The 27,742-nt window shown below is 40.2% G+C and overlaps 1 protein-coding gene across 1 annotated transcript in view; it reads right to left on the bottom strand.

Moving 5' to 3' along the window:
- LOC106945208 (voltage-dependent calcium channel subunit alpha-2/delta-3-like) overlaps nucleotides 1-27,742 on the bottom strand; it is a 47,757-nt gene that overhangs the window by 14,296 nt on the left and 5,719 nt on the right. The window contains exons 5-37 of the mRNA XM_015028746.1: nucleotides 25,045-25,104; nucleotides 19,336-19,498; nucleotides 18,713-18,844; nucleotides 17,289-17,343; nucleotides 17,034-17,184; nucleotides 16,716-16,790; nucleotides 16,542-16,631; nucleotides 13,839-13,952; nucleotides 12,871-12,949; nucleotides 11,090-11,223; nucleotides 9,392-9,463; nucleotides 8,697-8,777; nucleotides 8,543-8,617; nucleotides 7,664-7,747; nucleotides 7,329-7,400; nucleotides 7,171-7,232; nucleotides 6,333-6,400; nucleotides 6,130-6,175; nucleotides 5,932-6,029; nucleotides 5,774-5,867; nucleotides 5,345-5,428; nucleotides 5,104-5,225; nucleotides 3,262-3,333; nucleotides 3,124-3,185; nucleotides 2,990-3,034; nucleotides 2,842-2,904; nucleotides 1,407-1,477; nucleotides 1,247-1,322; nucleotides 996-1,036; nucleotides 857-912; nucleotides 624-741; nucleotides 409-521; nucleotides 184-266 (exon numbers count right to left, since the gene is read on the bottom strand). Coding sequence (XP_014884232.1) covers nucleotides 184-266; nucleotides 409-521; nucleotides 624-741; nucleotides 857-912; nucleotides 996-1,036; nucleotides 1,247-1,322; nucleotides 1,407-1,477; nucleotides 2,842-2,904; nucleotides 2,990-3,034; nucleotides 3,124-3,185; nucleotides 3,262-3,333; nucleotides 5,104-5,225; nucleotides 5,345-5,428; nucleotides 5,774-5,867; nucleotides 5,932-6,029; nucleotides 6,130-6,175; nucleotides 6,333-6,400; nucleotides 7,171-7,232; nucleotides 7,329-7,400; nucleotides 7,664-7,747; nucleotides 8,543-8,617; nucleotides 8,697-8,777; nucleotides 9,392-9,463; nucleotides 11,090-11,223; nucleotides 12,871-12,949; nucleotides 13,839-13,952; nucleotides 16,542-16,631; nucleotides 16,716-16,790; nucleotides 17,034-17,184; nucleotides 17,289-17,343; nucleotides 18,713-18,844; nucleotides 19,336-19,498; nucleotides 25,045-25,104 — 2,811 coding nt within the window. The remainder of the gene's footprint in view (nucleotides 1-183; nucleotides 267-408; nucleotides 522-623; nucleotides 742-856; nucleotides 913-995; nucleotides 1,037-1,246; nucleotides 1,323-1,406; nucleotides 1,478-2,841; nucleotides 2,905-2,989; nucleotides 3,035-3,123; nucleotides 3,186-3,261; nucleotides 3,334-5,103; nucleotides 5,226-5,344; nucleotides 5,429-5,773; nucleotides 5,868-5,931; nucleotides 6,030-6,129; nucleotides 6,176-6,332; nucleotides 6,401-7,170; nucleotides 7,233-7,328; nucleotides 7,401-7,663; nucleotides 7,748-8,542; nucleotides 8,618-8,696; nucleotides 8,778-9,391; nucleotides 9,464-11,089; nucleotides 11,224-12,870; nucleotides 12,950-13,838; nucleotides 13,953-16,541; nucleotides 16,632-16,715; nucleotides 16,791-17,033; nucleotides 17,185-17,288; nucleotides 17,344-18,712; nucleotides 18,845-19,335; nucleotides 19,499-25,044; nucleotides 25,105-27,742) is intronic.

Below are 27,742 nucleotides of genomic sequence, written 5' to 3'. Positions count from 1 at the left end.
TATATATATATATATATATATATATATATATATATATATATATATATATATATATATATATATATATAATTGTTTTTTTTTAATTTACTATGATGGTAATTTAATGGTAGTTTGCTGATAAATTACTTCGAATAAGAATCAAGAAAGCATTTTGCTTTGTGTGAACAGGAACGTTTCTCCTACCTCAGGGTGGAACGGATGACATGACTCTGGCTTTTTCCTGTCCTTCTGCAGTTTTAGTCTGTCACATTTTAGTGACTCGTTGTGTTCAAAGGAGTCAAGGACAGAAATGACTGAACAGTTCATTAAAGCTCACATTTAAAGCTTCAAATTTATTATCCTAACTCTTAAACAAATCCTACAACCAGCATCTAACAATGCTTCATACAGCAGATCTATAAAGGATATACTTGATCTCAATGGGATCCATTGTTACAGGATCAATGTTGCTGCAGTCGCACTTGTTGTCAACTACAACCATGAACAGGTTGCTGCTGGGAATCTGCTGTATGACAAAAGAACTGCATCCAACACACAAACTAGAATTAAAATTGTTACAGTGAAAAGTTGAAATTATTTGACGATTCAGTGACGAGCTTTTTGACGTGAGCCTCAGTCGGTACCTGACACAACCACCGCAGTCAATGCTGCCTGTCGTCTCCTTAATGGTGCGTTCGGAGACGAAGGCCGGGTATTCTGTGTCGCAGGGCACCATCATGGTTTTACCATGAGGTCTCTGAGCTGTACAGGAAAGCACATATTTAGGTCCACCACAAAGTTTGCACAAAAAGAAAGCAGGTTTTTCTTTCTCACGCTGTGGCTCATCTTAACAAACAACGTTAAGACGATTGATCACCTTTGACTGAGAGGTCGACGTTCCACCAGCTGTACAGGTTGAATTCTAGCAGGAAACTAAGAAAACAGCAGGAAATGTAAACATACATCCTTTGTGACAATTGTAAGAAGTAAAATATTATATATTTAAAAGTTATTACATGACAAGTTCTGTCAGGAGCCACTTAACCATTGAGAAAGGCTGAAAGAAAAGAAAAGGAGGAAGAGAATATTTCATACTTGTCGCAGTTCTCACCTCTAACCACTGCAACGGTGCACAAAGAGTAATAACCACTAACACGCAAACATGTCTGGTATTTCTGAATATTTTAACCATAGTGAATATTACTGGAACAGTCTGCAGAGTTCTGGTCTTCTTCTACTTACAGATTGGTGTTTTTCAAACACTCACATCTGATAAAGTGCGTGCGCTGTCGCTGCTCCCGGCATACTCTCTGCAAAGGGCCTGGTAATCATACAGGTTGATTCTGCAACACAACAGCACAGGTTGTAATGTGAATAATGAAGATCTGCAGTGCAAACAGAGACAGAAATCAATTAGTGTGTGTGACCTCTTAAAGGAGCCCATTTGGAGAAGTTTGCTCATGACAGCACCCTCCACCTCTCCAAAGAAAAGCCCTGTCTGAGAGAGGAGGACGGTTACTTACACTACTGGAAATATTACAGAAATGGCATCAAAAATAATAATATCATGAATAGTTCCTGTGTAATATTTATCTTTTTACTAACTTAGCATGTTCACTAAAATCGTTTGCTGATTCTTCAGCTCAGGCTCAGTTAACTTGGCTGGGAAATGTGAAAGTTGCCATTTTTAAGCCCTTAAATAGATCTGTGATTGAATGTTGGTCCCACTTGGCTTCTGATAACTTTCTTTCAACAATGGCTTTTTACTTGCTACTCTTGCATGAAGTCCAGATTTTTGGATGTGGGACTAAAAGTTTTCAACAGATTCTCCCACCTGAGCTGTGGATCGTTGCAGCTCATCCAGAGTTACTGTAAGCTGCAAAGGTGATTCTTTGATTCATGCTCATTTTTCCTACCTGAAGTTTGAGTGGGAGGTAAGGTTTTAGGTTTGCAGATGTAACATTCTGATTTAGTTTTGACAGTTTTCTGAACTCTGGACATTGATATAAAAGATGATCATCTCTGTTATCTCTGCAGCATTCTTTGGTCTTCATGATGATGTTTGTTCACTAATCCTGTCTAACAAACCTCTGAGGCCTTCACACACCATCTGGGTTTACACTGAGATTAAATGACACACAGTTTGACTCCATCTTCCAATTAGCTGATTTTATTTGGGGATGTCAAATAAAAATGGTGCAAATTCTCAGATTTTTACTTTAAATAAATAATTCCTCTTTTTCAGAGTTGTTTAGCACATTGCATTGTCTTATATTAAATCCCAAAGAAACAGATTGATGCTTAAGGTTGTAATGTGGCAACGTTTGAAAATATTCCAGTGAGAGATTTTTCAAAATGTAAAATTTAACATTTTGTTAAAACTACTTTGTATAACTAATTGAGCATACTGTACTGTTTAAAAACAGGATAATTTGGAATGCTTTATGATTGAATTGAAATGTTTTTGTAAACTGCCTTGAGATTGCATTTGTTGTGAATTGGTGATAATAATTCAATTGAATTGTTAAATAGATAAAACATTTAATCCCTGAAGAACAGAGTAACCTTGCAGCTAAACATTCAAATTTGGATTTATTTCTCGGGATTTAATTACAGATATATACATATTTTTAGATCTTGGGACTCATACAGCTGCATGTCTTCTTACTTTTATCTGATGCTATAAAACAGAAATCTGATTATCTATCAGAAATGTCTTTCTGATAGATAATTTCTGGAGATTTCTGATTATCTGCCAGAAATCTCCAGAAAAGTTCAATGTATCTAGATAAACTCTGGTTAGGATTTTGTCATCTAAATTGTTCAGTAACTTGACTGTTAATGCAGAAATATGGACTCTACCTGAGATTGTTCCTCTGTAACAAGAATGAAGCCATTGTTGTCAATGAGGTAGCAGTTAATGTCCTGCAAGGACAGAAACAAGAAGGTTAAATTAAAAATAAACCCTCAAGCAGGAGTAAATGGAGTAAGGATGTGGAAGATTTCTTACCTCACTATCACAGCTAATGATGCATTTTCCATCCAAAGCTGTGCACTGAGTAAAACACAATCAGAGTTTATTTTCATTCATGATTGGAAATGTAATCATTTCTAAAATATTACGTCACAGAGGTTTCAGATTACCTGTCTGCAGGCAGTCCAGAACTTCCTCTGAAAATACTCGAGCTTCATTTGGATCCCCACAGCTGAAAACGGAATCAGATAATAAGCTCTGACTTGATAAACAGAGCTGCAGATAAATGTGATGTGGACGACTATTACCAGCAACAATCGGAGACTTTCTGTCGTCGAGGAGCTGAATAGCTGTGCTGGCCAACACCACACTCTCAGACGCTAGAAAAGAGCAGTGAAATTCATTCATGTTACCTTTTATGCTCACTAGGTGGCGCCCTTTGCCCGGCAGCTGCTGGGTGACGGTGGAGTCCAGTTGGATCTTCCTCGGATCCAACTTTACTGTTCCTGAGTGTCGTGACTGAAGATTTCAGGTTATGCATTCAGCCATTTAAAACAGAATGGAGGATGTAAAAGTTCTGCACAGGAAGTCTGAGTCCTTCATGTCCCCCGAACCGTGGACGGAACCAGGTCCATTAAAATGACTCACAGCTTATGAGGCAGATAAGATGAGCTCCACGTCTTGCTAGTAAAATTTACAGTCTAAATAAGCATCATCTATTAAAAGACTGATTTATTTTTTGCATCTCAGTGAGTGAGAACACAAGTGAAAAGTTGGTTTATTCAGTAATTCAAAGAGTAAAATGGATGCATAATTTAGACCCAGTCTGGGCTCTTTCTGCATGGAGTTGGTGTGTTTTCCACATGCATGTGTGAGTTTCTCTGCTCATTTCTCCTCCTCTCACAGCTCAAAAATAAGACTTTTCTGTTATAGCCTCTCTAAATTAGGGGGTAGTGTTTACACGTCATCAATCTTTGTCCAAAGTGGACTGAACAGTCAACATGTCCAGGGTACACCCTGCTTCTCCCAATGAACGTTGTTGATGAAACCCAGACCACTCACCCTCAGCAACTCTGCATGAATGCACAGGTATCTGGATCAATGGATCCAGATTTATTGCAAACAATCGTGATTGTAGCTTGCAGTTGATAAAACACTTAGGTGATAAAAAAACAGCCTTTTGTTTTATGCTTTGCTTCATACAGAGAACTGGACACATGGCTGCTGAGAAACAGCTGCTTGCTGGAGGCGTGGACTCTGATGAAGTTTACCCAATCGCTATCGTTTGGTCGTGATGTTTGTAATGCGCCAGCTGAATTGTGAACAAAGCTCTGCTATGAGAATTACCAGAAATTGTGTTTGCTGTAAACAACAATCCCCCACAGCAAAGAGAGAAGTGACAAACTGAATATCTGCCAGCATTAAAATGTCTGAAGCATTCCTCTTGCAACCAACATGGACTGAATGACGATTCCAAAAGCAGCACAGAAAGTCAAAGTTACTGTTAACAACTTCTCCTTCTGTTCACTGACTGGTCAGGATGAAATTAATTTTGAACAATCAAGCTCAATGGGAGAAATCCCAAACAGACCAGTGAAGAGAGACGATAGTCGAGTAAAATTGCAAATGAAGACAATATCCAGGCTGATGAAACACTAAATTTATCAAATTAAGCTATGTTATAATAATAATAATAATAATAATAATAATAAATCAATTTAGCGCAGGACTGAGGAGGTCAGCCTGTGGCTCTGCTGAGATTGCTTTAACCCTTGTCGGTGTCACCTGGTGCCAAGTTCTGGTAAAAAATGAAATCGGTTTCTCAATAAAGTTTTCCAAGAGTTAAGGAAGACTTAAAAAGTGCAGTGGACCAAAACAAACACATCTCAGTACTGACTTTGGAGACTTCTCACTGGAAGACAAGCAGCAGATACTGGGGCCTTCATTTTCAAACTGTTTGAAAATTTACTGTCAAATAAAAAAAATGGTGGCATTCCAATCTGCTTAGATACACCTGAAAATTCAGCAGCAAAATACAAATAATATAAAAAATAAAGCTCCTAGTAGGTGTAGTTTTCCAGGGACTCAGAGAGCTGACAGTTGACTTTTCCCACAGTGACTTGTGTAATCACAGCGTCGGTGCAGAGTACCTGTGCTGAAGGGGATGGAGTAGACAAATGTGCCTGGGACCTGCTCCGCCGCTCTCCGGTACCACAGGGGGAAGTGATCAGCATTAAACACACCCTCCTCGTCCTCCGCTGTCAGGAAATTTCTGTGCAGCCACAGAGACACACGGAGAAAGAAACAGAGGTGAGAAGACGATGATTAGATTCACCACCTCGCTTCATGCTGTAAGTAATGATTAGAGAGACGCTGAGCTGCAGCACTCACTGAACAGTCGGTACAAACAGGTTTGTTCTGGACAGGCCAGTCCGTGTGCCCAGGAATGCGATCTCCACTCCTTTGTCTGGGTTCCTGCAGGAGGGATGCAAAGCAGACGGTAACCAAATTAACGTCTCTTTGTTTCAGCTATGCAACACACAAAGTGGCTTGCGAAAGTTTTTTTTTTTTTTTTCCTCTACCTGCTTTTTATGCCTTAAGAAAATCAAAAACATTTTGGAAAATAATCCTGACATAAAGGATCATAATTCACACATGAAGGGGTTAAAATTGTTAAGACAAACACAAAGAGTCAGAAACAATTTGAAATCTGATCATGATAAATGAGCCGTTAATGAAATGGGAAACACAATAAGAATCAAGACTTGATGCATTCTGACTTGGAGGAGAAGTATAGGAAGTGTTTTCTAATGTTCTTACTCTGATTTGTTGAGAGCCAGACTGTTCCAGTAGCTCTTCAGTGGAGCCGTGACCACAGCGTCGAACAACACCTCCTGTATCAACTCTCTGTCACCTGAACGATGCAGCACAAGTCACCTTACAAACCACAGCAACCAGTTTAGGTGCAACTCTCTTACATTTGAGGTGTGGTCTGCGGCCAGTCATGAAGAGCTTTATGGCCTGAATCTGGGTCAGGTGGCGGTGCTCGTGCTTCTCCTCCGTGTTGCAGTAGGTCCTGTGTCCAGCCCAAACAAATCAGAACCCCAGTCCACACAATGCCAAATGATGTAACCTAAATAACGCATGAACGACCACCTTTACAAGCCTTGCCTCACCATTCATCTGCCAGGGCGACATCTGGCTGTTCCAGACCACGGAGCCCTAAAAAACGACAGTCAGTAACGCTCCAGCAGCGCCGCTCCGGCACTGACTGAGTTTACATGAGCAAAAGGTTTTCTGGTGACACAGAAATCTGAGTTCTGCGCCATGTAAGCATATCGCTCGTCTGTCTTTGTTGACGTCATATTGATTAAAGTACCTGCATCCATCGATACATTTCCTCTGAAGAAATACTTTCCGTGACCTCTTGAAAGAGCAACGCCGACACTGGAATCACAAACGCAAAGGAGTGTAAAAAGTGAAGTTATTCCTTTAATGGACTGCAGGCTTTACTCGAAAGTAGTCAGAGTGTATAAAGGTACAGAAATATATATATTTTTTTCTCAGCTTCTGGAATTAAATCAAAGTAACTTTTCCTGTTGTAGGTCAGTTGGGATTCCCGTAATTATCACAATTTACAAGGATGTGGAAGGCCTCCCAAAATATTGGAGCCACTTCATGCATTTTACAAAAGACAGTCGTCTAAAATAACAAATCTCTCCATTTTTTCTGACATTTAGCTAATACAAATAATTTTTTAATCCCAATGGACCTAAAACAGAAAATGTTTAATCAGAGTTTTTGTCAGAAAGGTGAGAAAAAATGACTTGTGTCTTTCTATGCAACAAAAGTCAATTTATTTCTGAATATACCTAACAAGACGTAACTATCAATTGGTCAAAGATCCTAATCTAGAAGCTAAAAGCTTTTATTTCTAATTCATTAAATTAATCAAAAGAACGAATTCCCATAAACTATTATTTATAAATGCATCATCCAAAGGCATGTAAATTGTTAGTTATTAACTCAAATATGCTTCAATGTGAAAACAGACATTTTAATCATACAGCACTTCTTTTCCTCTCCTACATTATGTGTTATGTTCCTAACTTTAAATGGGTTAATTAGGTCCGAGCTGAAATAAAAGCTGTGAATCAGTATTGGCCAGTTAAACCCTGATGTTTGATCTTTAAAGTGATTTGAAGGTTCTAAATCACCTGAACGGAGTTCCTTTGATGTCGGTGTAGTAATAGTCGTTGTGCATCTTGAGAACACGCCTCTGAAAATAAAAGACAAACTGTTTGTTTATTCCTACGAGATTAAAGATGACGACCGTCTTCTGATTTACGCCGAGCGGTCGTATCTGCAGCCTCACCCCTAGGTCCACGGTCCTCTTCACCTCCATGGAGAAAGTCCCCGTCCTCCTGTTTACCATGGCGTTTCGCAGCTGAGCAATAACACAGGGTGAAGCTCGGTCAGTGATCTCGCATTTTGCCTCCTCAAGATTTCTGTGCAAATTTGCTGCGAAAACTGTGCTTGGAAGTAACCAGACTGCTCTCAGGATCATTTAGTCTGGCGGAAGCTCTCGATAAGATTGGGAGAAAAAAATATTAAAAAGTAATGTTGCACATCCGAACAGATTTAGCCTGGATTGCATTTGGTTAGGAGAAAGAAAACTTTGCTCGTGTTGTAATGAGGTTTTGCACGTACGATGTCGTCTTTGTCTTCCCACTCCACCTCAGAGAGATCCACGCTGCTGTAATAAGGCTTCCTCCTCCTCTGCCCCTCCTGATACTGCACAAAGTAAAACAACAAGCACAGATTAACAATCTCATCTCTACAATCCTGCTTCACTTTACCGACAAAGCTCACACACAGAAGCTAATCTAATCTGAAATAATCTCCTCCATGTTTTCATAACACACATCACGGACGTGGAAAACATCAATTCGAAGCTTTTTCGCTTGAGTCTGTCTTTTTGTCATGTAATGAATCCTCATCCTCATCCTTATTTATCAAGCACTGTTAAGGTGCTTTTGCAGAGTAATTATTTAACAAATCATCTGTGAAATTAACACTGTCAGGTGAATTAAAATTAATTAATATGATTGATAGAAACTCCACGCTCAGACAAGAACACGTCAAGCTCTGCCACTGCCCCGACTCACATGAAACGTCAACGACTACGACGACAGCCACAAAGAGACACAAAGACCCAGCACAGACTGACACACACAGTCGCACAGAGAGCTGTAGCACTAACACTGGCGTACACAGATCCACCAGCACAGCCAAAGCTCCTTGAGGACCCAGAGGTCCCAGAGCGAGGGGCCGTGGTTTCTGCCAGCAAGTGTTAAGTTACCTCTGGGAAATCTCAGGCCAGCCAGCCTTATGAGTGGCCTTTATCCCTGCATGCATACATCAAAGGAAAAGGTGGGATTACAGACTATACGAGCTCATGTAGCCTCTCAGCCAGATATCACATTAGACTCTGTGTGCCCGTAAGGACATTTTTGATGATGTGCACACAACCAAAGGAAAAGAGAGGATAGAGTAAAGGAATGCTGCAACGCAGAGAAGCTCAGTTACCAAAGGCCTGAGGTCCGGGTGCGTCAGGATGTAGCCATTATTTGTGATTGCGAAAGCATATCCATGGATCCCTAACTGCAAGGAGAAGAGGAGAGTCAGGCAGGGTTGAAGAAGACATAAAAACAGTGATCTAGCAGAGGAAAGCTGATTGTACCATATGTTTTGGGATGAGCTTCATCAGCTCCTGCAGAGGGATGTCTGTGCCAGCGACTCCCAGCAGAATACCCTGGTTCTTCTGCATGACAAGTTGCAACACACCATTAAGGAGCCATCGCACAACAAAAACTGGGGAAGATGCACTGCCAGAGCAAAATGAAGGCAGACCTTCTACTGCTATCTCCGACGTATCAGTGATTATGTTTTTATGAGGTTCTAAGGTTATTTTTTTTAGTAGTAGTCAGATGGGCACCAATTATTAGTGGCTCAGAAAAACCAAAAGCTTCAACATAATTTGATTTTGTTCTGTCAATAAAAATAGGCACTAAAAGGATAAATAAATAAAAAAAAATCCACCAATGTTATTGTTTATTAAGTAGGTAGAGTAAAATTATCCTACACAGGCATGGGTCAGTTTAAACTTTTCTTCAGAGTGGACTCCTTTATTTCTTCTTTCCTGTCGTCCTGCGTCATTTGTGAGAGGTTCTGCTGGAGCCTCACATTTAAGCAAAGAACAGAAAAAAATACTTTCTTGACACAATGATAACCGTCCCAATGTTCCTCGTCTTTACGAGTAATCGTCTGAATAAAACCTTTTTAAGTAGAGAAATGCTGCGCTTTGAGAACATCCCCTGTTGTTAAGTCAGTTTATCCGACCTCTGGTTTGAACCTCTGTGAGAAATATTTACTCACCGTTTCGTTCTTTGTGCTGAACACTGGCATTGCTACTGTCGTCGTCAGAGCTGGACCTGATTTACTGCGAAGCTGAAACAAATAACAAGCAAAAGCTAATTAGCTAGTCATTTTAAACTCTAATAGGAAGGTTAGAAATTAAATCAAATTATGTCATGTTTTTAAATGTGCCTGTTCATGTAAGAGTAATTATTTATTCGGTCATTTAACAATGAAAAGCTGGTTTAACTTTGTTGCCTGACCTGTTCATCTTAAGCACGCTTATAATACATTTACAATGAGCACAATCAGTTCAAATAAATTAATGAATAAATAAATATAAACACAAAGAATGTTAGAGCAACATATTTTAATACAAAGGTGTTAAAATTCAGAAAATGTCATTCACTGCAATATTGTAAACTCAAATTTGAAAAAACAAACACTGGCTTTAAAACTAGACTTTATTTGGGAGTAAAACCAGCAATAAAAAAAAAAGTCAATTTATTTCTAGCATCAAATCATTATACCTTCAAATTGTCAACATTGATGAAGATTAAAATAATTAAGCAAATGTTTGCAGTTGGAGGAGGTATGTTGTGAGTCAAGACAAGCAGCTTCATGTTTGTGTGTGTGTGTGGGTGTGTGTGTGTGTGTGTGTGTGTGTGTGTGTGTGCTGCAGATTGTATGTGCATAAACATGAAGCAAAACCTCTGCAAGCTGCTACAAGTTGACAAAATGAAGAATGGAGGGTCCTTAAACTCATCACTGCAGACAATGGTGGACAAATCCCAGCTGCTTAGTCTTCCTAAACTGTGTCCACACAAACATGCACACGGGTAAACCAATGGATGCCAAACAATCTGCACACCAACCCTCTCTTCCTCCCCTCCTCTTCCTCCTCTCGGTCTCTCCTCCAATGTCAGTTTTATTATGGGCTTTAGGAGATAAAGTGCAATGATCCACAGAATGATGAATGGTGTGTCTGAGGTTGAGATACAGGAGCACACACTCCAGAGGACAATCTCCCAACCATGTGTGTGTGTGCGCGTGTGTGTGTGTGCGTGTGTGTGTGTGCATGTGTGTTTTACTGGGAACATTGTCTCCTAACTGGAAGTAAGAACAATAAATGCCTCTGCGCTGGAAGCGTATCTCCACACTTTAAATTTTGTGGGAAATATTGAAGCAAGAAGAATATATTTAACCTCTAAAGTCATATTTGCTGAATCTGAGAGGAAAACATTGGTCTCCTCCATGTATCCATTTGTCAGTTTATTTTTTTTAACAGAAATCTAAAATTGCCTTTAAGATATTTTCCTCTATAGCACGAGAAAGCTGACGGAGGAGAAAAGACACAAAGCTTGAATTGTTAGTGAGTTAAAGTATATGTCTGCGCATTGAATGTGTGGATGCAGACGTAAAGGGAAGGGGGAATCCATGCAGATTAATGGAGCTCATAATTAGGAATCATTATAGAAGCATAATGAATAATGATGAGAGAACAGACCCACACATGGGCTCTCCTCACTGTACACCGCCTCAGAGTAGCATACAGCCCAAGATAACATCACTACAAAAGATGATCTAAAGCTTATCGGGAAAAATGTAAATCCCTGGATGTTTTTCATGCCTGCAGTGACACTAGATTACCAACGTAAATAGAGGATGTATCCTGACAACGCAGATGGGACTGCAGTTAATGCGGTGTGACATACTTACAGCACTGTCCACGTACGCTTCAGTCCACACCGTGTCGTGTTCGTGATCGATGACCTTTGGACGGCTCATGACGTGAAGATACCTCATCACGTTCTCCTGGACATCGGCCAACGTGGAGATCTGACTGAAATACCCTGGAATAAAACGGAAACTAAAGTAAAAAAAAAAAAAGATTCATTTTGACGAGAGCAACTCCTCCTCTGATGCAGCTGTACAAAATGTACTTAGACTGTCCAGGCTAAAATAAAAATATATAATTATGAGATCAACAGACGTTGGTTCCAGAGAGAAGTTGTGTTATGATCAGTGGATTCGGCCTTTTCTTGAGTCAAAGAGTTAAAGAGCAAAGCTTGAAATGCATAGCAATCATTGGGAATTAGGTGCGTATCATAGCATTAGTTCAAAGATTATGTAAAACAACCCTAATATCTAGTGTATGAGAATCACTGCATATGGATAGAAACATACCAATATACCAGAAAACAAAGTGGAACTGCTCAACATCAACATGGATTTTAACTCATCAGCCATAAGAGGAATGGCAGCCAAGCTTTACTGCATGAAACTGGATCCAAGATGCAAATGTTCCCCTAAAACAGGAAACATCAGGAGAGGCTGAGAATGACTGAGCTAACAGGACTTCCTGATCCACACTGACAAACAGGCGATGGTTATAACAAGCCAGAGATGGACCAAGCCAAATAAAAAAACAAAACAAAAACAAAGAACCCTCAGAGTCTGAAGTTGAAAACTGAGTGTAGCATTTTTACATGCAGCCAATTTTGAGATCACAAGAAACAGATGAAACAAAATTCTACCTTAATCAATGTAAGAATGACATTTTTTTAATTTGACAAATCTTAAACTGTGTTTTACGTTATTTTAATCACTGTGGAATAATTCAGTTTAGGGTTGATAAGTCTGTATTTTGCCATTTTCACATGAAATGTATGAATAAGTATTTTTATGCATATGCAGATAGAAGAAATGCTTCATTAATCTCAAGTGGTGTTGTGTGTGTAGAACAATGCAGCTAATCGGTTTCAGATTTTGAACCAAAGATGCTCAAATGGTTCAAGATTCCTGGAAATAATGCAGAAAAAGTCCAAATCAAAACTTCATAGCAATTAACCAGCTGCTGTTTTCTCAAATTTTCTTTTTTTTAGCAGGAATCCCTTGCCCACTGACTGGACGGCGCCCAGGGTAGAGAGCCCATTCAGCTCTCTGCTGCCAATGCAGTTTCTCTCAGATCTGTGAGGTCATTTTGCACGTCGTTGCTGTCCAGACCCCATCACTGCAGCTGTTGCAGGTTCCCAGCATTTCAGATCAGAGCAGCAGCTCCTGACAGTGTTTCACATCGGACATGTGAGGTTATTTCACAGAGGCGGGTCCGTCAGAGGAGACGGGGGTTTGATGCTCGTCATTCTACAATTCCTCAGTGATCCGTTTTCCTGCCTGCGACTCCCCCATTCAGGGAGCACTCATCCGGAGCGCTGACACGTGGCAGCCATCAGCGGAGAGCAGCCGAGAGGTAGACAGTGACAGGAAGAGGGATTAGAGCAGGTTGAACTCTGACCCCGCCCCCCACGTCAAGTGACACTTCATTGCCTCTTGGCAGACGGTATCTGAGCCAGACCACGCAGACACACACACACACACACACACACACACGACAGATACAAAACGCCGAAGCGCTCGGCTTTCCACGTATCTTCAGGCTATCATATTCATGCAGACGAAGCAAACAGCACTTTAAAAGTGTTAATCAAAAAGTCTCCAACCTTTGTTGGCACAAGCCATCCATTTCAGGTTATCTGCAAACGCAGACTCTCGCCCAATCAGGTAGGGGAATATGCGCACCTGTGCAAAGAACGCAGACATGATAACACATCAGAGATTACAAGATAGAAAATATACGGTCTTATTTCGCGATTTAGCTGCTTTTAAAAGTTTCTTTTTTTTTCCCCCCCAAGTCACTTTGTGTTTCTTGTCCTTTTGTTTTCAATCTCTGCTGCAGTCAAATCAATTAAGTTTCCTTTTCGCCGGGGTCTTTGGGGTGAGGGCAGGAGCGACTGTCCCTTTGGAGAACGCTGTGCGACTCGCTGCCAGGCCTGCACGGCTCATCGGCTCCAGATGCTTTGCTAAGCATAAAGCATAGAAAACACTGAATCGCTGCCATGCAGGAGCCCTGAGGGCGCGTGGACCCAGTGGGGGATGCGGTGCCAAACCCTGCCAACACACATACGCTCGAAAGGCCTGAACAAAGGCCCCCGAGCTGTTGCTATTGTTGTTCTGTGATTTAATTTCAATTGCCTCTAGATTATACAAACATAACCAGACAAAGAACTTCAAAACCAGCGCCGAGTCCAGGAAGCAGCAGCTCTGCGGTGGAGCACAGAGCTCCTGATCCAGCACTTAATGCACGCACTGCCCTTGAAAGTTGTTAATTTGCCGTGTTTTATTCCTCGTGAGGGGAAAATGAGTTGTAATGCATCAACACATTGGAAAGAAGAAGAAGAAAAAAAAATCACACTGACATGGATTTTACATTACTGAGTTGTAATGAAGTAAGAAACCAATTCCTCACTACATCAGACAGGAGCTGGGGCTGGCGTAAAGCATTAAAATGTACATTTATTAGTGATGCAAGAAAACCACAGAACAAGCAGAAAGGTCAGAAAAAAAACAACGTGAGGAGAGGAGAGTTTCAAACGGAAAGAAAAAGAAAAGCAACGAGGTCAGGACTTACTTTTCTGTCCGGCCAGTTGTACTTCTCAAAAACGTCGTCGTACATTTCCGTAGCTCCGTCCGTCACAAGCATGATGGCCTGGCTGCACACGCTGCCACGTCCAGTCTGATTAAACTACAGACGCAGGAAAAGACAAACAGAAAACAGACATATCACATGTTTATTTCTGTTTACGGACAAACATATCTGTGACGTCAGCAGATGTCGGTCAGTAGGGGAGACTTTGTGTTTAAGTAATCCTGAGTAGTGCGGAGTGTTTCATTCTGATGCCAGAAGATGTAGTGCAGTAATTAACTGGTTTATTGACCTGCAGTGACGCGAATATGGAGACAAAGGGATCCGCAGTGTCACAGGACAAATCCTGCTGAGCTCATCTGCTCCTAAATCAGGTTTGACATCAGATTCAAATCCTTCATGCAGATAAGCAAAAAGTAAACAAACAATACAAGATCTGCACCTTTACAGCTTAAATTAGCTGGTTATTTTCATGACAGTCATCCATTACCTACTTAACCTGGACAGACAAGCATCACAGTTTCACATCATGCTCGTCACAGCTATTGCAAAATTTCCTGATTGTGCAGCTCCTTTAATAGAAAAGTGTTTGCACTTGGTTTTGATCTGTTTGTCACATTGAAATGCTTCATTTCATCAGACAGATTTTGCTGTCAGACAAAGTAAATCACGAATAAACTGTAATCAACATTTCTTTGGTTCAGATTCACTGAATACTTCCTGATCTGTAGCATCAGGAACTCATTTAAACAGAACTTGTCTGACAACATGAAGCATTCGTTTGCAGGTCTAGAGAAATTTAAGGACATAAGGAGAAATAATAGTTTTTCGCATTTTTACGACTGAAAAAGCCATGCAGTGTCTGATGCACACAACTTATTGCTGTTTTTTCTTGTAAACCGAGTATCTTGATATCTGTTATAGTTCTGTGTATCTGGCAAATCTAATATAAAGTAAATACTTTGATTTCTGACTTTTTGTTGTGAATTCCCTGCAAACATCTCAACAACAAAAGCTGAAAGTTGAAACTTGAGACAAACCAGAAAAGCAACAGCCAGAAAAAAAGCTGAGCAGACTGTACCTCTGTAACAGTAAAGTAAAGCTTTCATGTTAAACATTTTAACAGCAGAAAGCATCAATTTCCCTCTGCAGAGAAATTAACCCATTAAAAGTGAAATCTACACTTTATAGAAACATCAAGTCCAGTTAAGAATAACTAAAGTAAACTCACATTTGGCTCATATTGTGCTTTTTAATGCTCTGGATGTGTCACAAATGAAGCCTAGCGGTGTGGCAGTGGATCATATTAGACATCTGAAGGACCTGAAGCAGCTCAGTAATTTGATTTACTCTGAGATTTGACATGATTAGATGTCTGAGATAAAGACGGATGAAAATGTAGGACCACTGACTGAATGACTCTCGTGCTGCTGAGGAGATAATTGGCCGACAACGAAGTGACAACAGCTGCTCAAATGAAGACGCTCCATGGTCTTTTGTCTGAGTATTTAGTTTGTAGTTCATTTGCCAACTCTAGATTAACAAGAATACACATGTAACTCTTTAAAATCAACTTTCAACAAATTAAATTCTGAAAAGTGTGGCGGGCCTAAGTAAAATCTAGCTCAAACAGCTGGATTGAAGAACAATATCTATATATAAATATCTGCTAATGATGGGTAATTTCCGTTGATACGCGGTGTGACATTTCACATTTACGCACTAATTTAAGGGATATGAATCCTGTCGCAGGCCATCATTTTTCCTGGTATTGATCAGATAATATTATTAAAATCTGATCATCCCAAAACAAGGCTTCCATTTTTGATTTGTTATCAAAAAATCACAACAACCAGATGTGGTGGCAAAAGGGTTTTATCATGAACGGGAGACTTTTTGTTGATATCAGTTTGTAAAGAAAGTTTGTGTTGCTGTGATATTCTCAACAAACTATATAAATCCTGCTTCATTCAACACATTTTTGTTCGATCTAGTCTGCGATAAGCTCTTCAGAGTTGATGCAACGGGTATCAGTGCAGCTGTGAGTTTTAGCAGCCCGCCACAGAGCAGCTGATTACCATATTCACTGCAGAGCTTTAATTAATCTGACAAACGCAGAGGTAAAAGCTGCGCTCCCTCAGCTCCGGCGGCCCCGGCCACAGCTCGTCTGAAAACAGGGAGATAAACGAAATGCAGTCTGGCTCCTGGCTTTATCTCCTCCGTGTTCTAATCAGCTGCAATATTAATCATTGACATTAATTAGAGCCATTAATCACTCTTCAGAATAGATGTGTCCGTGTTTGCAGGCTGGAACGGGGGATTGAAACAGAGCGTTTCAACGGGAGACGCAACCTCCCAAATGCTTGAATATATTTCACCGGAATGTGTTGCTATTTATAATTCAGAAGTTGAATGCTTCCTGTCACTGGAAACAAATGCAAATGTCAAAGTTTTACCGCCGTTTTAGCCACGCGAGTCCTTTAATCAGAGAAGAAACTGAATCCATTTGTTGTAGTCACTCAGTCCTTTGTTTTTATGTCAAATTAGTGTGAATAATAATCCCACAAAATCAGTCAACAAAAAACAAATGCATCTGTTTGTCATGCACTGGGTTTAAACAGGATGGATAAATGTTTGAACAGCATCTGCATTAAACTGAAGGTCAGAGGTTAACGCAGCGAAACTCACGTCATTCAGGATTGTGAAGGCCTCGGTCAGCGCGTCGCCCAGCAGCCCAATCCCTTTGGCAAACAGCTTATCCAGATGTTCACGGAAATGCTGACAGATAAAATCAATCATTTTAAACGTTATAATCCCATCAAACTTTCCCAACAGCAGGAGTTTGATCGTTTAGGAACTCACGTCTTTATTGGTTGTGTCGGCTCGGACCAACGTACCATTCAGACAAGGCTCCACATAGTGGATCTCCTGATTATACTGAGGATTAAGAAGAGCAAACGACCACATACAGTCACACTCTGTCTTGCAAAAGCATCTGTTGCCAATTTTCTCCCATTAAATCCTCACACTATAAACTACTTCACTTAGTTTTGATGGGATAGTAATTTGGCAGAGTGTAAAAAACGTTCAGTGTGAGAATATCTTTGCAAAAACCTTTTTTTTTTACCCCCCCTCCATAACAAACGAGTAGAGAAAAAGAGTATAAATAAGTAAACATACAGCAATGACGTTGAAGAAGTCGTTGTCGCCCAGTGTGTCTAAAATGGAGGAAACCGTTTGTCTGGCGATGGTCAGCCTCAGACCCTTCATGCTCCCGCTAACATCCACCAGGACCACCACATCCTTCGGAGACGTGGCTGCCTGGATGTACCTGCAGCATGAAGTTAAATTAAATACTTCAACGTCAGAGCAATGAGAGAACAAGTCAAATTTACATTATTTCTCCTCCATTCAGTTGAACATTTCAACACTTACCACTTCCGATTTCTGCAGTCGAAGCTGATGGACTGGTCTGTATTCCACTTTACTCCTGGGGGGAAAATGATGGATTCAATTTACAGGAATTAAAAAAAAGAATAAGTGGATATTGTTTCACAATGAAGAAAATAAAGGCTAAGAATAATATGTTAGTTATCAAACAGGGCTGTGAGATCAGAGAACAATCTCTTTAAGGTCTAACAATCAGTCAAATTACATGATGAGGCTAACGTTTAAACTTTAAATCATAAAGTGATTATATTTGCTAAACACCTACGAAAATACGAGCGTAACAACAATACTTATTCTGTGTTCACTTTAAAGCAAGCAGCTTGTGTAACAGATTGGTAAATGTGTTATTTATTTGTATCCCAGGGAGATCAGAAGAGACCAACACTGATATCAGCCAGATCCAAATTCAGCTGCATAATTCTGATCAGTCCATGTTCACTTCTGGTGTTTCATGTTGCTTATTAAAATTTTACCTGCATGTATAGAAATGTTGACTGAACTTATTGTCTTCACCTGCATGAAACTGATTACTGATCTTGAGAAATTGTGGCACAATAAATTATTTTCTTTCAAATTGAAAACAAGATGACAGGTAATTTTAATGCTTGGGGAAAAAATGCGTTCAAAGCAAAGACTTTTTTTCCTTGATTCAGTGTTATTTATATGATGCACATGTCTAATGTAGCCCAAATCTTTTTCTCTGGAATCACATCAGCACCTTTTCTAGATTAGGGAACAGAGGGCTGTTCCCTCAGTGGCTGTAGACCAACACTGGCAAATTCTGATTAATGGCATTCTGTTTAAATGCATCCTCTCTGATGGTCTGTAAAATTACAACATTAGCCAAATTACCCCTTTAGAAAGCCTAAATCATTTGTTCTGATCAGTTTTTTTCCTCTTTACTGCAGTGACAGCTCCCATGAGACAAAGCTTTCTTTCTCTTTCTCAATCCCACACACAAACACAAAAAGCTAATCTTTATAAGGATTATGCACAGAGCTCATTCTGGACAAAAGGGTTTCTTAATCAGTAACCCCAAAGTTTTAAAGTCAAACAAAAAACCAAACAAGATTTTCTCTCTTAGGTTCAGACTTCTGTTCAAGATTTATTATCATAGTATTGAAACATGATCTTTGCATTTACACAATTGATAAGAAGCCTTTTAGTTCAGAAAAAGTTCACTTTACACCTTGCAGGATTTGACAGAAGTATCCCCAGAAATATGTCTTATTAATTTATAATATCAACTTATTCATAAAAAGATTTAATAAAACTTTAAAGAAAAAAGAGGAAAGATGCACAATTTTAAAGTGTTCTTATAAGATTGACTTTAGTAGCAATTGTTACAAAAATTGGTGCAGAACCACAGCCTGAACTTGAATGAGAAGAGCAGGAGTGGCGGCTCTCACCGGGGTACTGCCTGAAGAAACCTTTGGCGCTCCCAAAGTACTGCCAGATAAGCGTTGGATCTCTTTCAAAGTTTTCTACAAACACCTTGTTCAAGGCCTCCGACCAGTAAACCCCGTTCATGATATCTGGATCTGGAAACGACAGAGGCAAAGAAACGGACAAGTGAATTAAACGGCGATAACGGCAGCCATCTTGGTCGCCATTAGCGCCTGCATGATTGACCTTTGTCCCTTATTGACTCCCTCTGAAGCCGACACAATGGCTGCATCTGAATCATCCCCTCCCCTCCTGCTGCTGGACGAGCCTCTCTTTGTGCGGAGAGCAGAGAGTTATTGGGAGTCTATTTGAGCCAAACAAAAGCCACCCAGGCGACGTGACAACAAGAAGCAGCCGAGCAGCTATCAGTATGAACAACATCTTTACAGAAGGCTCTGCCTTTTATGTCTGGGCCGTTATCGATCGCCCGACTTCACTTCCCGCAGCTTGTGACTCTGATACAGCTCCGGCTACCATTCCTCACTTTCATCACTCACTTATCTCTCCTCCCTCTTCATCAGCCTCCTGCATTGTAGGTAAATAACTCTCAGTCCTGTATTTGAGGCGACGCTCCAGGAGTCCTCACCTTTATTGTACATGTTGGTGGGCACCTGCACCACACTGAGGCTCAGGTTGACCGAAAGGTTGTTGAAATGGTCATTGGGCTCCAGGATGAACTCGCCCCCCAGCTCCACGGGTTTCTCGTCTTCGCCCACCTCGTTGATCAGCACAGCATTGAAGTACTCGAACTACAATGAACAAAAAAAAAGGGAATACGCATGATGTAAGACGGGTGTCAAACTCATTTTTGTTTTGGGCCAAATCGAGATCCTGAATGTTCGGATTGATAAAACCTGTTAAACTTTTAAAATAGCTGTCTTTGCAGGTAGTTCCTAAAATTAAACATCTTTTCACATCGTTCAGTCCCTCCAGGATTTTGTGATTTTTGTTTTTTTGGAGGGGGGCAATAAAAGGAGTCATGTTGGTTCGATTTACCAACATTGTTGTTAGTAAATCAAACCAACAAAAATGTTGATATGATTTGCCAACATTTTTGTAGTTTTGACCACCAGAATCATTTCCCCCTTTTGACAGGTCACAGTTTAGATATTTTTTAGATATCTACTAAAGTTAATGTCTAATACTTCCGCTCTGCTCCTGATATGAAGACGTATTGGCCACCAGTTTAAACAGCTGCTGCCTTTATTTGGAGAAGACTCCAAGAGTCTTCCTCAGTCTTGGAGCAGAGGTTGGTGCTCCCGGTGGGTTCAAACTTCTTTTGGGACTTTTCTGTGTGCAATTTCCATGACAGAGTTTCCTCTGTCAGTTCACCACCACCATCTAGAAACACGCATGTTTGGCAAACTGGAGTTTCCAAATCACCCTGAGATATTAGTGCATGGTCAGTTGCTTAACTCTTATCTCTGCGTTGTCGTCTTTGTGATGGATTGGCAACCTGTCCGCGGCGCAGAGATGGGTTGAGACTTAGACTCTGAAAGCTGTAAGAAAAATAATTACTGGACAGAGGCTTTTGTCAGATGAGAATTTTTGAGAGGCAGAACAAACAAAATAGTACTTAACACTGATGGTCAAGCATAGTGCAGGTGTATTATGGTCTCAGGGAGTTTTTATAGGAGGAAATTGCTACTGTGGGTTGATGAAGGAGAGCCATCACAAAGTTATGGACTGTCACAGCAAACCCTGTAGACAGCACTTTATTTTACTCTGAATGATTATATCCAACAGCAAGATAATCCAAAACCTGACGCAAACCTTCAAAATGTCTCAAAAAGAGACAGCAGTCATCCAGAAATCTGAATGGTATGAAGAGAGACAACATAAAGGTAATCCATCCTGCGAGAAATGCTCCAGGAATTTCTTTTTAAAAACTAAGATTTGCATTTTCAAAAATGTAGAAACTGCATCCTATATGCTCTACTCCATGTTAGTCATTTAATATTGAAAGAAAATGCGTGGTTGTGATATAACAAATTGTGGAAATTAATCAAAACGTTGAAGGTATGAATACTTTTGCAAGGCATACTGTGTAAGATGGAAGTTTGCAAACTGTTGTTCATGTTGGCCCTGAGGGACTCCGCTTTCTGAGCTGGATTACGTGAGGCAGTTCAGTCCAACAAAGGTATAAAAATCAATAATTGTGCTCTCAGCTAAGCAAATTTAAATCACCAAAATAATAATGTCCGGTAACAAAACGTCCAAAACCAATGCAGTTCTCTCACTAAATGAGTTGGGAGTAAATTGCTCGAAAGCATTTTCACACATGGAGGATTCGTCAGTAAGAAACGTTAAGAAATACCTGCATCAGCTTCTGTATTTATCAAAAAGTTATGCAAAGATCATTCATCTGTAATTGAATCTAAGGATGCACTGAATGTGCTGCAGGAGGACTTTGTGTAAAGTGGGAAAAAAAAAAAAGTCTGTGCTTACAGTTTGCATGACCTGTCCTTCGCTGCCTGCTGCTGCAGTAAAAGAATAACTCATCCTGTCTGAGCGGCCTCTCCGTGGCCTCTGTTGTACGCACCGAGAGGGAAGGAGGGAGATGGGAGATATGCGGAGGAAGGGAGGGAGCCAGAGAGAGAGAGAAAGAGAGAGAGAGAGAGAGAGAGAGAGAGAGAGAGAGATGGCTGATGGACTCCACGGCATCACTCTCGGGGGAGACTGAGCGGGCATCACCATCAAGCAGCCTCTGACAGCTCATACCACGCCTGAGCAGCTCTCTGACGAGCTGCGGCAGTGCTCAGGAAGGGGGAGGAGGAGGAGGAGCCTCCGGGGGGTGTAGGGCGGGAGGAAGGGGTGGGGTGGGGGACGTGCACACTCAGCAGAAATTCAGTTCTGTAGAGAGGCGCGTTAACCACCAGGGTTATTACCGTAGAGCGGGCCGTGGGACACTGCAGCTCTCCGAGACGGCCCACTGACTCTTCCAGCGCTGCAGTTAGCTGGAGGCCATGCTGCAGAGATGTGCCCTCCATTACAGACTGCAGGGGCCCCACTGTGCAACCAGGCTTATGGTGACAACGGAGGACGCTCGCCGAGCTTTGTTGTGTGCAACACGAACAACTCTTCTTACCACTACCAGCTTCGCAATCTGCTGCCGTGAATCAGATCGTCTTATCTGGATTTTATGTGAGAAACCGACACGAAGTGGTGCATACTTGTCGAGAGGGAATTATTATTATTATTATTATTATTTAAGCTTCAAGAGTGTTTTGCAGCCAATCTGCTTGAGTGAAACGCAAACGCTCAAACTATTTTCACTCCATTTTGAAATGAATCTCAAAAGGTATTTAGGCTTATGAGTTATGTTAGCTTCTCCCTGCCACACAACATTTTGCTTGTAGGTTATTATAAAGTTAAATTCTAGTTGCTTATTTTATCAGAAATCCTGTCAACAGATTCACTCACCTGAGATGGAAAATCTCTGCAGTTCCTCCACAGTTTCCACAAGCAGCTTTTCTGATAAACCTGCTTCCTGCCAGACTCTGGTGTCATTTTGTGTCCAGCACTGAATGATGGATTGAACATTTCTCCATGTGGTGCTCAAAGTTTGGAATGGTGATTTATGACCAAAACACAATAAACCTCTCCACAGCTTTATCTCTGATCTGGACTTCCTGATGGTGTTTTTTCCACTAATGTTCTCTAACAAACCTGTAAAGCATCCATAGAGCAGCTGTATTTATGTTAAGATTGTTACACACAGATAGACACTATTTACTAATTTACTAACTTCTAGGAGTTTTATTTCAGGAGAATCAGAGAAAATGTTTGAATACGACTATTGCACTTTTCAGATTTTTTATTTTTTTTTGTAAAAATGAAGCTATACAAATGCAAGTTTGTGGCTGCAACACAAAATGCGATAAACTGAATATTATTGATGTGCGCTTTATAAGACAAAGTGAAATAAAGATACATTATCATCAAAGAAACTATTTAAGATATTATTATGCTTTCTTATTTTTATTTTTACATTTTGCAAACACCACACAACTTAAACTGAAATGAGAACATGAGCTTATATTTCAAAAACAATTGTTTCAATTTAATCTACGGTGAATAATAATGAGCCTGAGCTGCACCATCAGGCCTGATGTGAGCAGCCTGCCTGCTGCACCGCAGGCCGGACTCGGGTCAGACGTGACGGTCCTGACGGGAAGCAGCTGAGATAAGAGCAGCCGGCTTATCTCGCTGCGGTCGGTGAAATGACGCGTGAAAAATGTGTTGTGTCAGAAGAGGCGGCGGTTCACTAAATGATGCCAGAGGGAGCGACATCAGGACATCAGATCATTCCCACCACAGGTGGATATTGCATCTTCCTCATTATTTTTATATGGCGATTCAGATGAAATGACATGTAAAAGCCTGTGTTGCAGCTTACAGTGACAAGACGCATTTGCTTTGAAAGAAATGAAGATAAAGTTCTATATATATATATATATATATATATATATATATATATAAAGAACAAACTGCATTCTTATTTGAATTTCTAATCTTTCCATTTGGTTCTGCGGGTATAAACATCCGTGGAAACAAGAGCGCTGTACGTATTCATACGATGTAAATGCTTCTATTAAACGCAAACTGATGCAGTTATTTCTGTGTTTTGTTGCTCCAGCGCGCTTTCCAATCTAGAGCCAAGGAGGTGAAACAATGCGTCGCGCAGAAAGAGAGAGAGAGAGAGAGAGAGAGAGAGAGAGAGAGAGAGTTTCATTTATCTTTGTCCGCGGTGCAATGAGGGAGACAAGCGAGAGAGAGCGAAGAGGCAGAGCGCAAAAATGCTGCATTTCCACTGCAGAGACGGAGGAGGCTCAGACACAGCGCCCTGCAAACCCGCAATGAGAACCGCTGAGCAAAGTCCCGAACTAGTGCGGCACTAAACTGAACAATAATATCCCAAAAACAATTCCGGTTCTCAGTCGTTCTTTGTCCGTTTTTGGATGAGGCGAAAGAATAACGCTATACATGTCCTCCCCCCCATAAAATGTGAGCAATGTGGCATCCCACCTTGAACCCAACATTGTTAGAGCTGCACTCTCAGAAAAAAATATTTTCCTTTAAAGACATTTTCATTGATATTTAGCATTTTAATACGGCCAAGCAAAAATCATACGGTAAATGGTAGACGGCCTGTACTTGTGTAGCGCTTTATCAAGTCCTGAAGACCCCAACGCGCCTCACTACATTCAGTCATTGACCCACTGACGTTCACACGCTAAATGTGTGCGTTTTGTTTTATGTGGCACTTAGCAAGGACCCAATTGTGTCAGAGGTTTGCAAAAAAAAATTTTTAAAAAAAGAAACTGTCTGTTCCGCCCTGAACGCATCTTCTGATAATCAGTTAATGAAATAGGAACCTAATACCCCAAAATTATCAGAACTGTGATAAAACATTAACTGTACAACTTATAGACTAATCAGATGCCAACTTGACCTGAAGTTGACATCTGATCCTGGTTTCCTAATAAGCAAATTAAAAGGCCTGTTTGTGTGTTTTTAAAGAATCCGGAGCGCATCAATTAGTTCAAGTTAAAAATCTAAAATATTGATTAAACTTGAACTAAATTATGTTACACTGCTTCCTGAAAATACAGTTGGAGATTTAGGAAATCTTTATGTGTCCCCTTGTTGTTTTCTTCAAGATAACGGTGGATAGCTGGAGCGTCCAAGCAAACATGTTTGTTTTGCAATATAGTTTCAAAAACACAAATAGTTTTCTTCAAAAAATAAATTGAAATAATAATAATAATAATAATAACAATAATAATAATAATAATAATAATAATAATAATAATAATAATAATAATAATAATAAACACTTTAGTTCGTATTTTTTTAAAAACATACATTTCTCAAAACTTTCCCCGTGACGTGTTAATCTGGGAGGACGTCCTTTGGCACGCAGCTTATACAATGTTTTTTCTGATTACAGCAGAAAACATTGCAGCTGTATCAGAGTTTAATGCATAGACGTGATGTTGCTCTGTGAAATCAGTCAGCTCAGCGTGTCCTGTAGCCTTGGATCTGTGTGACATTGTTCATCCCAGGATCGCCATGTATCAACCCGCTGACAGGACATCAGAGCAGAAGAAGGACGGCGCCTGCGCTACTTAAAACTTTAAGGGCCTATTAACCTTCTCTAACCTTGCAGGTGCTCCTCACAGGTCCAATAATAATAATTCATACTCCACCTCACATGTTAAAGATCTTGCTGCCTGTCTTTTTTTTTTTTTCATATATATATATATATTTTCCGTTCTTGACTGAAACTCACCTGCAGGTCTGGGTTGTCTTCGTGCTGATGGTGCGCTTCTTCCGCAGCCTCCACCAGCCGCTGAGGGAAGGAAAGAGGCCCGTTAGGACGTGCACACGCGTTTCTTGCTGAAAACCTGAAGCATTTAGTAGATATAAAACTTGGAGGAATTATTTCAATCTAATCTAATGCAGATGATACACAAAACCCCTGAGCTTTTCCTTCCGAGATGCGTTTTGCGTCTTTACGGCGTTCAGTTACAGGCTTCCTCTTGGCGAACGTGCCACTATGGAATATTTTTCATTTTTGTAATATATAGTAAGATGCATTTAGGCATTTATGCATAAATTGAAATCCACACGAACCTTAAAGTCCACATAGAGGCGGGATGATGGATGGAGGCTGGGTGGAGAACGATTTTCGTGGCGCTCACTAAAAGCGCGATAACTTACAGCTATAATGGCTCGGTTATGGATATATATATAAAAAAATAATAAAAATAATAAATGAAAAATAAAGAATGTGCTTAGCTGTGATGTTTCCGGGGGGAAACCAGCACTGAAATCGCTCTTGCCTTAGGAGCCACGCAGGTAATTAACATCTGTCACATGTGTCAAAAATAACTGCAACATAAACACAACTGAGGCTGCTGAGCCAAATTCATTTGACCTCACGGTGAAATCGTGTTTCGTCAGCAGAGAGGGGAGAAAAGCATCGTGGACTGAATTTAATGTTTGACAGAGAACGCATATTTTTGTGTTAATGAAATGCACCCCGTTTAAAGCTCTCCTTCGTCGTTCTTCTGCAGCCAAAAAATGTTTTTTAACCTGTGATGGGGGCAAAATGAGTCAAATCTAACTAGCATTTAATCCACACACACACACACACACACACACACACACACACACACACACACACACACACACACACACACACACACACAGTGATATAGCATGCAACATCTTATCTCACAGAATCTCTTTTATTAAATTAACGCCGTGATTCAAACCCTAATTGTCACCACTTATCGCACTCTTGGGATCATGCGTATAATCCTCATCAGTCCCTCTGCAGTCCCTGCAGAGGTGCAGCACTGAAATGCTTCCGAGCTCGCAAGACTTAGAAAAGCTGACGCTGCTCCTAAACATATCATCAAACTAAACATTCACTAAGAGTTTGCTTTGAAAAAAAAAAAAAAAGGAAAAATTAGTGGAAAAAAAGAAGTGATGCGAGTGATGACGAAAGCCTTGAAACGTATTATCTGTTCGCCAAACTGAGAATCAAATTACAAAAGCACAATTTTCTGATCGGTAATTACTTCAGTTAATGACTTAAACAAATGGATTGGTCTTATTATCACTCTCCTCGGGTCACAGAAGGATGAAATAAATGCAAATCATAAAACTTTTAAAAGCTTTAGAGCTTTATCTTTTCGCTATTTGTGCCAAACAGCACATCTAGCGGTAAAAAAAAGAAATGTAATAGATTAATTTAGAAACTGCCTGTATTCTTGCATATTTATTTTTGATAACATTAACCCGTCAAAAAAAAAGAAAAGAACATTTTCCAGTTTTTTTTTCCCCAGAAGAAAACTTTTGAAATTCATAATACGTTTTTAAAAAGATTTGTTCAAACTAAAGATTCCCCAAATGAACGATTATTTAAACGCTGACTCCCAGGACACCACTGAACTCAAGATGTCAATAATACTTGATTACTGCTGCAGCACAACAGGTATTGGTGCCACTGATAAAGATGAGTTTAAATAGCAAACATAATGTTAAAAATAATAATTAAAAAAAATTGGGAAAAACAAGCGTGTTTTTCTGATGTGGTAAAAAAATAACCTCAAATTAAGAAATAAAATTGTATGTTAAAATTACTGGTTGCCACAATTATTAACAATGATTAAATATGTAATGTTTGTTTGTAAAGATAGAAGTAGGTTATGGAGGACCCATCCACATGCAGGAGGCAAAATAGATCATTTAAAACGAGATATTTTATATTATAAAGTCCAGACTTATAAGAAATTTGAATAAAAATAAGAAAAGAAATTCAAAGTAAGGAACAGGAGAGGACAGAGCAATATGGGTTTTGTGGAGAAACATCAGGGAAATCCAGCATGGGAGTGAAGAATACAGATAAATATTTAGTAGAAATAAAGCTTAATGGATGTAAGACAGTCAGGAGATTGACCCAAAATGCAGAAAAAACTGAAAGTACCAAAACTGACACAATAACTGACAAAAACAAGTTTTCTGTCATATAAAGAGAAAATGGAAAAGACAAGGCCACAAGTTATTTATGAAACATGCTACATGTTAATCCTCACAAGTCTATAAATGGCTGTGATGAAACAGTCGTGTATGTCCACAGTCAGGTGAACAATGAAAGAGTTTTGAAGCAGGAACAACCCAAGTCTGTCTTTCCACCATGCAAAGTGAGCAGTGAGAGAGAGGAAAGAAGAAAAGCTCCCTGCAGGAAAGGTGCAGCATAAAGGTCTCCTTACCAACCACTGGCTTTTGTGCAAATCATTACCAGGGATGCAAATAAGTACGAAGGGAGACGCGTGTAAGTAGGAGTTTCCCGAAGATAAATAGCCTCATCAAAACACAAGATTATTTTGTGCTCATTGAGTTACTTCCTGTCTGAAAAGCACAAACACCTTAGAGCCTCCCCTCTCACTTCCTGGAGACACCCCGACTCCACCTTTGCT

This window comes from Poecilia latipinna, unplaced genomic scaffold (genome assembly GCF_001443285.1).
Source record: "Poecilia latipinna isolate Pla-1442-1.1 unplaced genomic scaffold, P_latipinna-1.0 Scaffold133, whole genome shotgun sequence".
Taxonomy (NCBI): domain Eukaryota; kingdom Metazoa; phylum Chordata; class Actinopteri; order Cyprinodontiformes; family Poeciliidae; genus Poecilia; species Poecilia latipinna.
The sequence above is the reverse complement of the archived record's forward strand: the minus strand, read 5'-3'. Positions and strand labels throughout refer to the sequence as shown.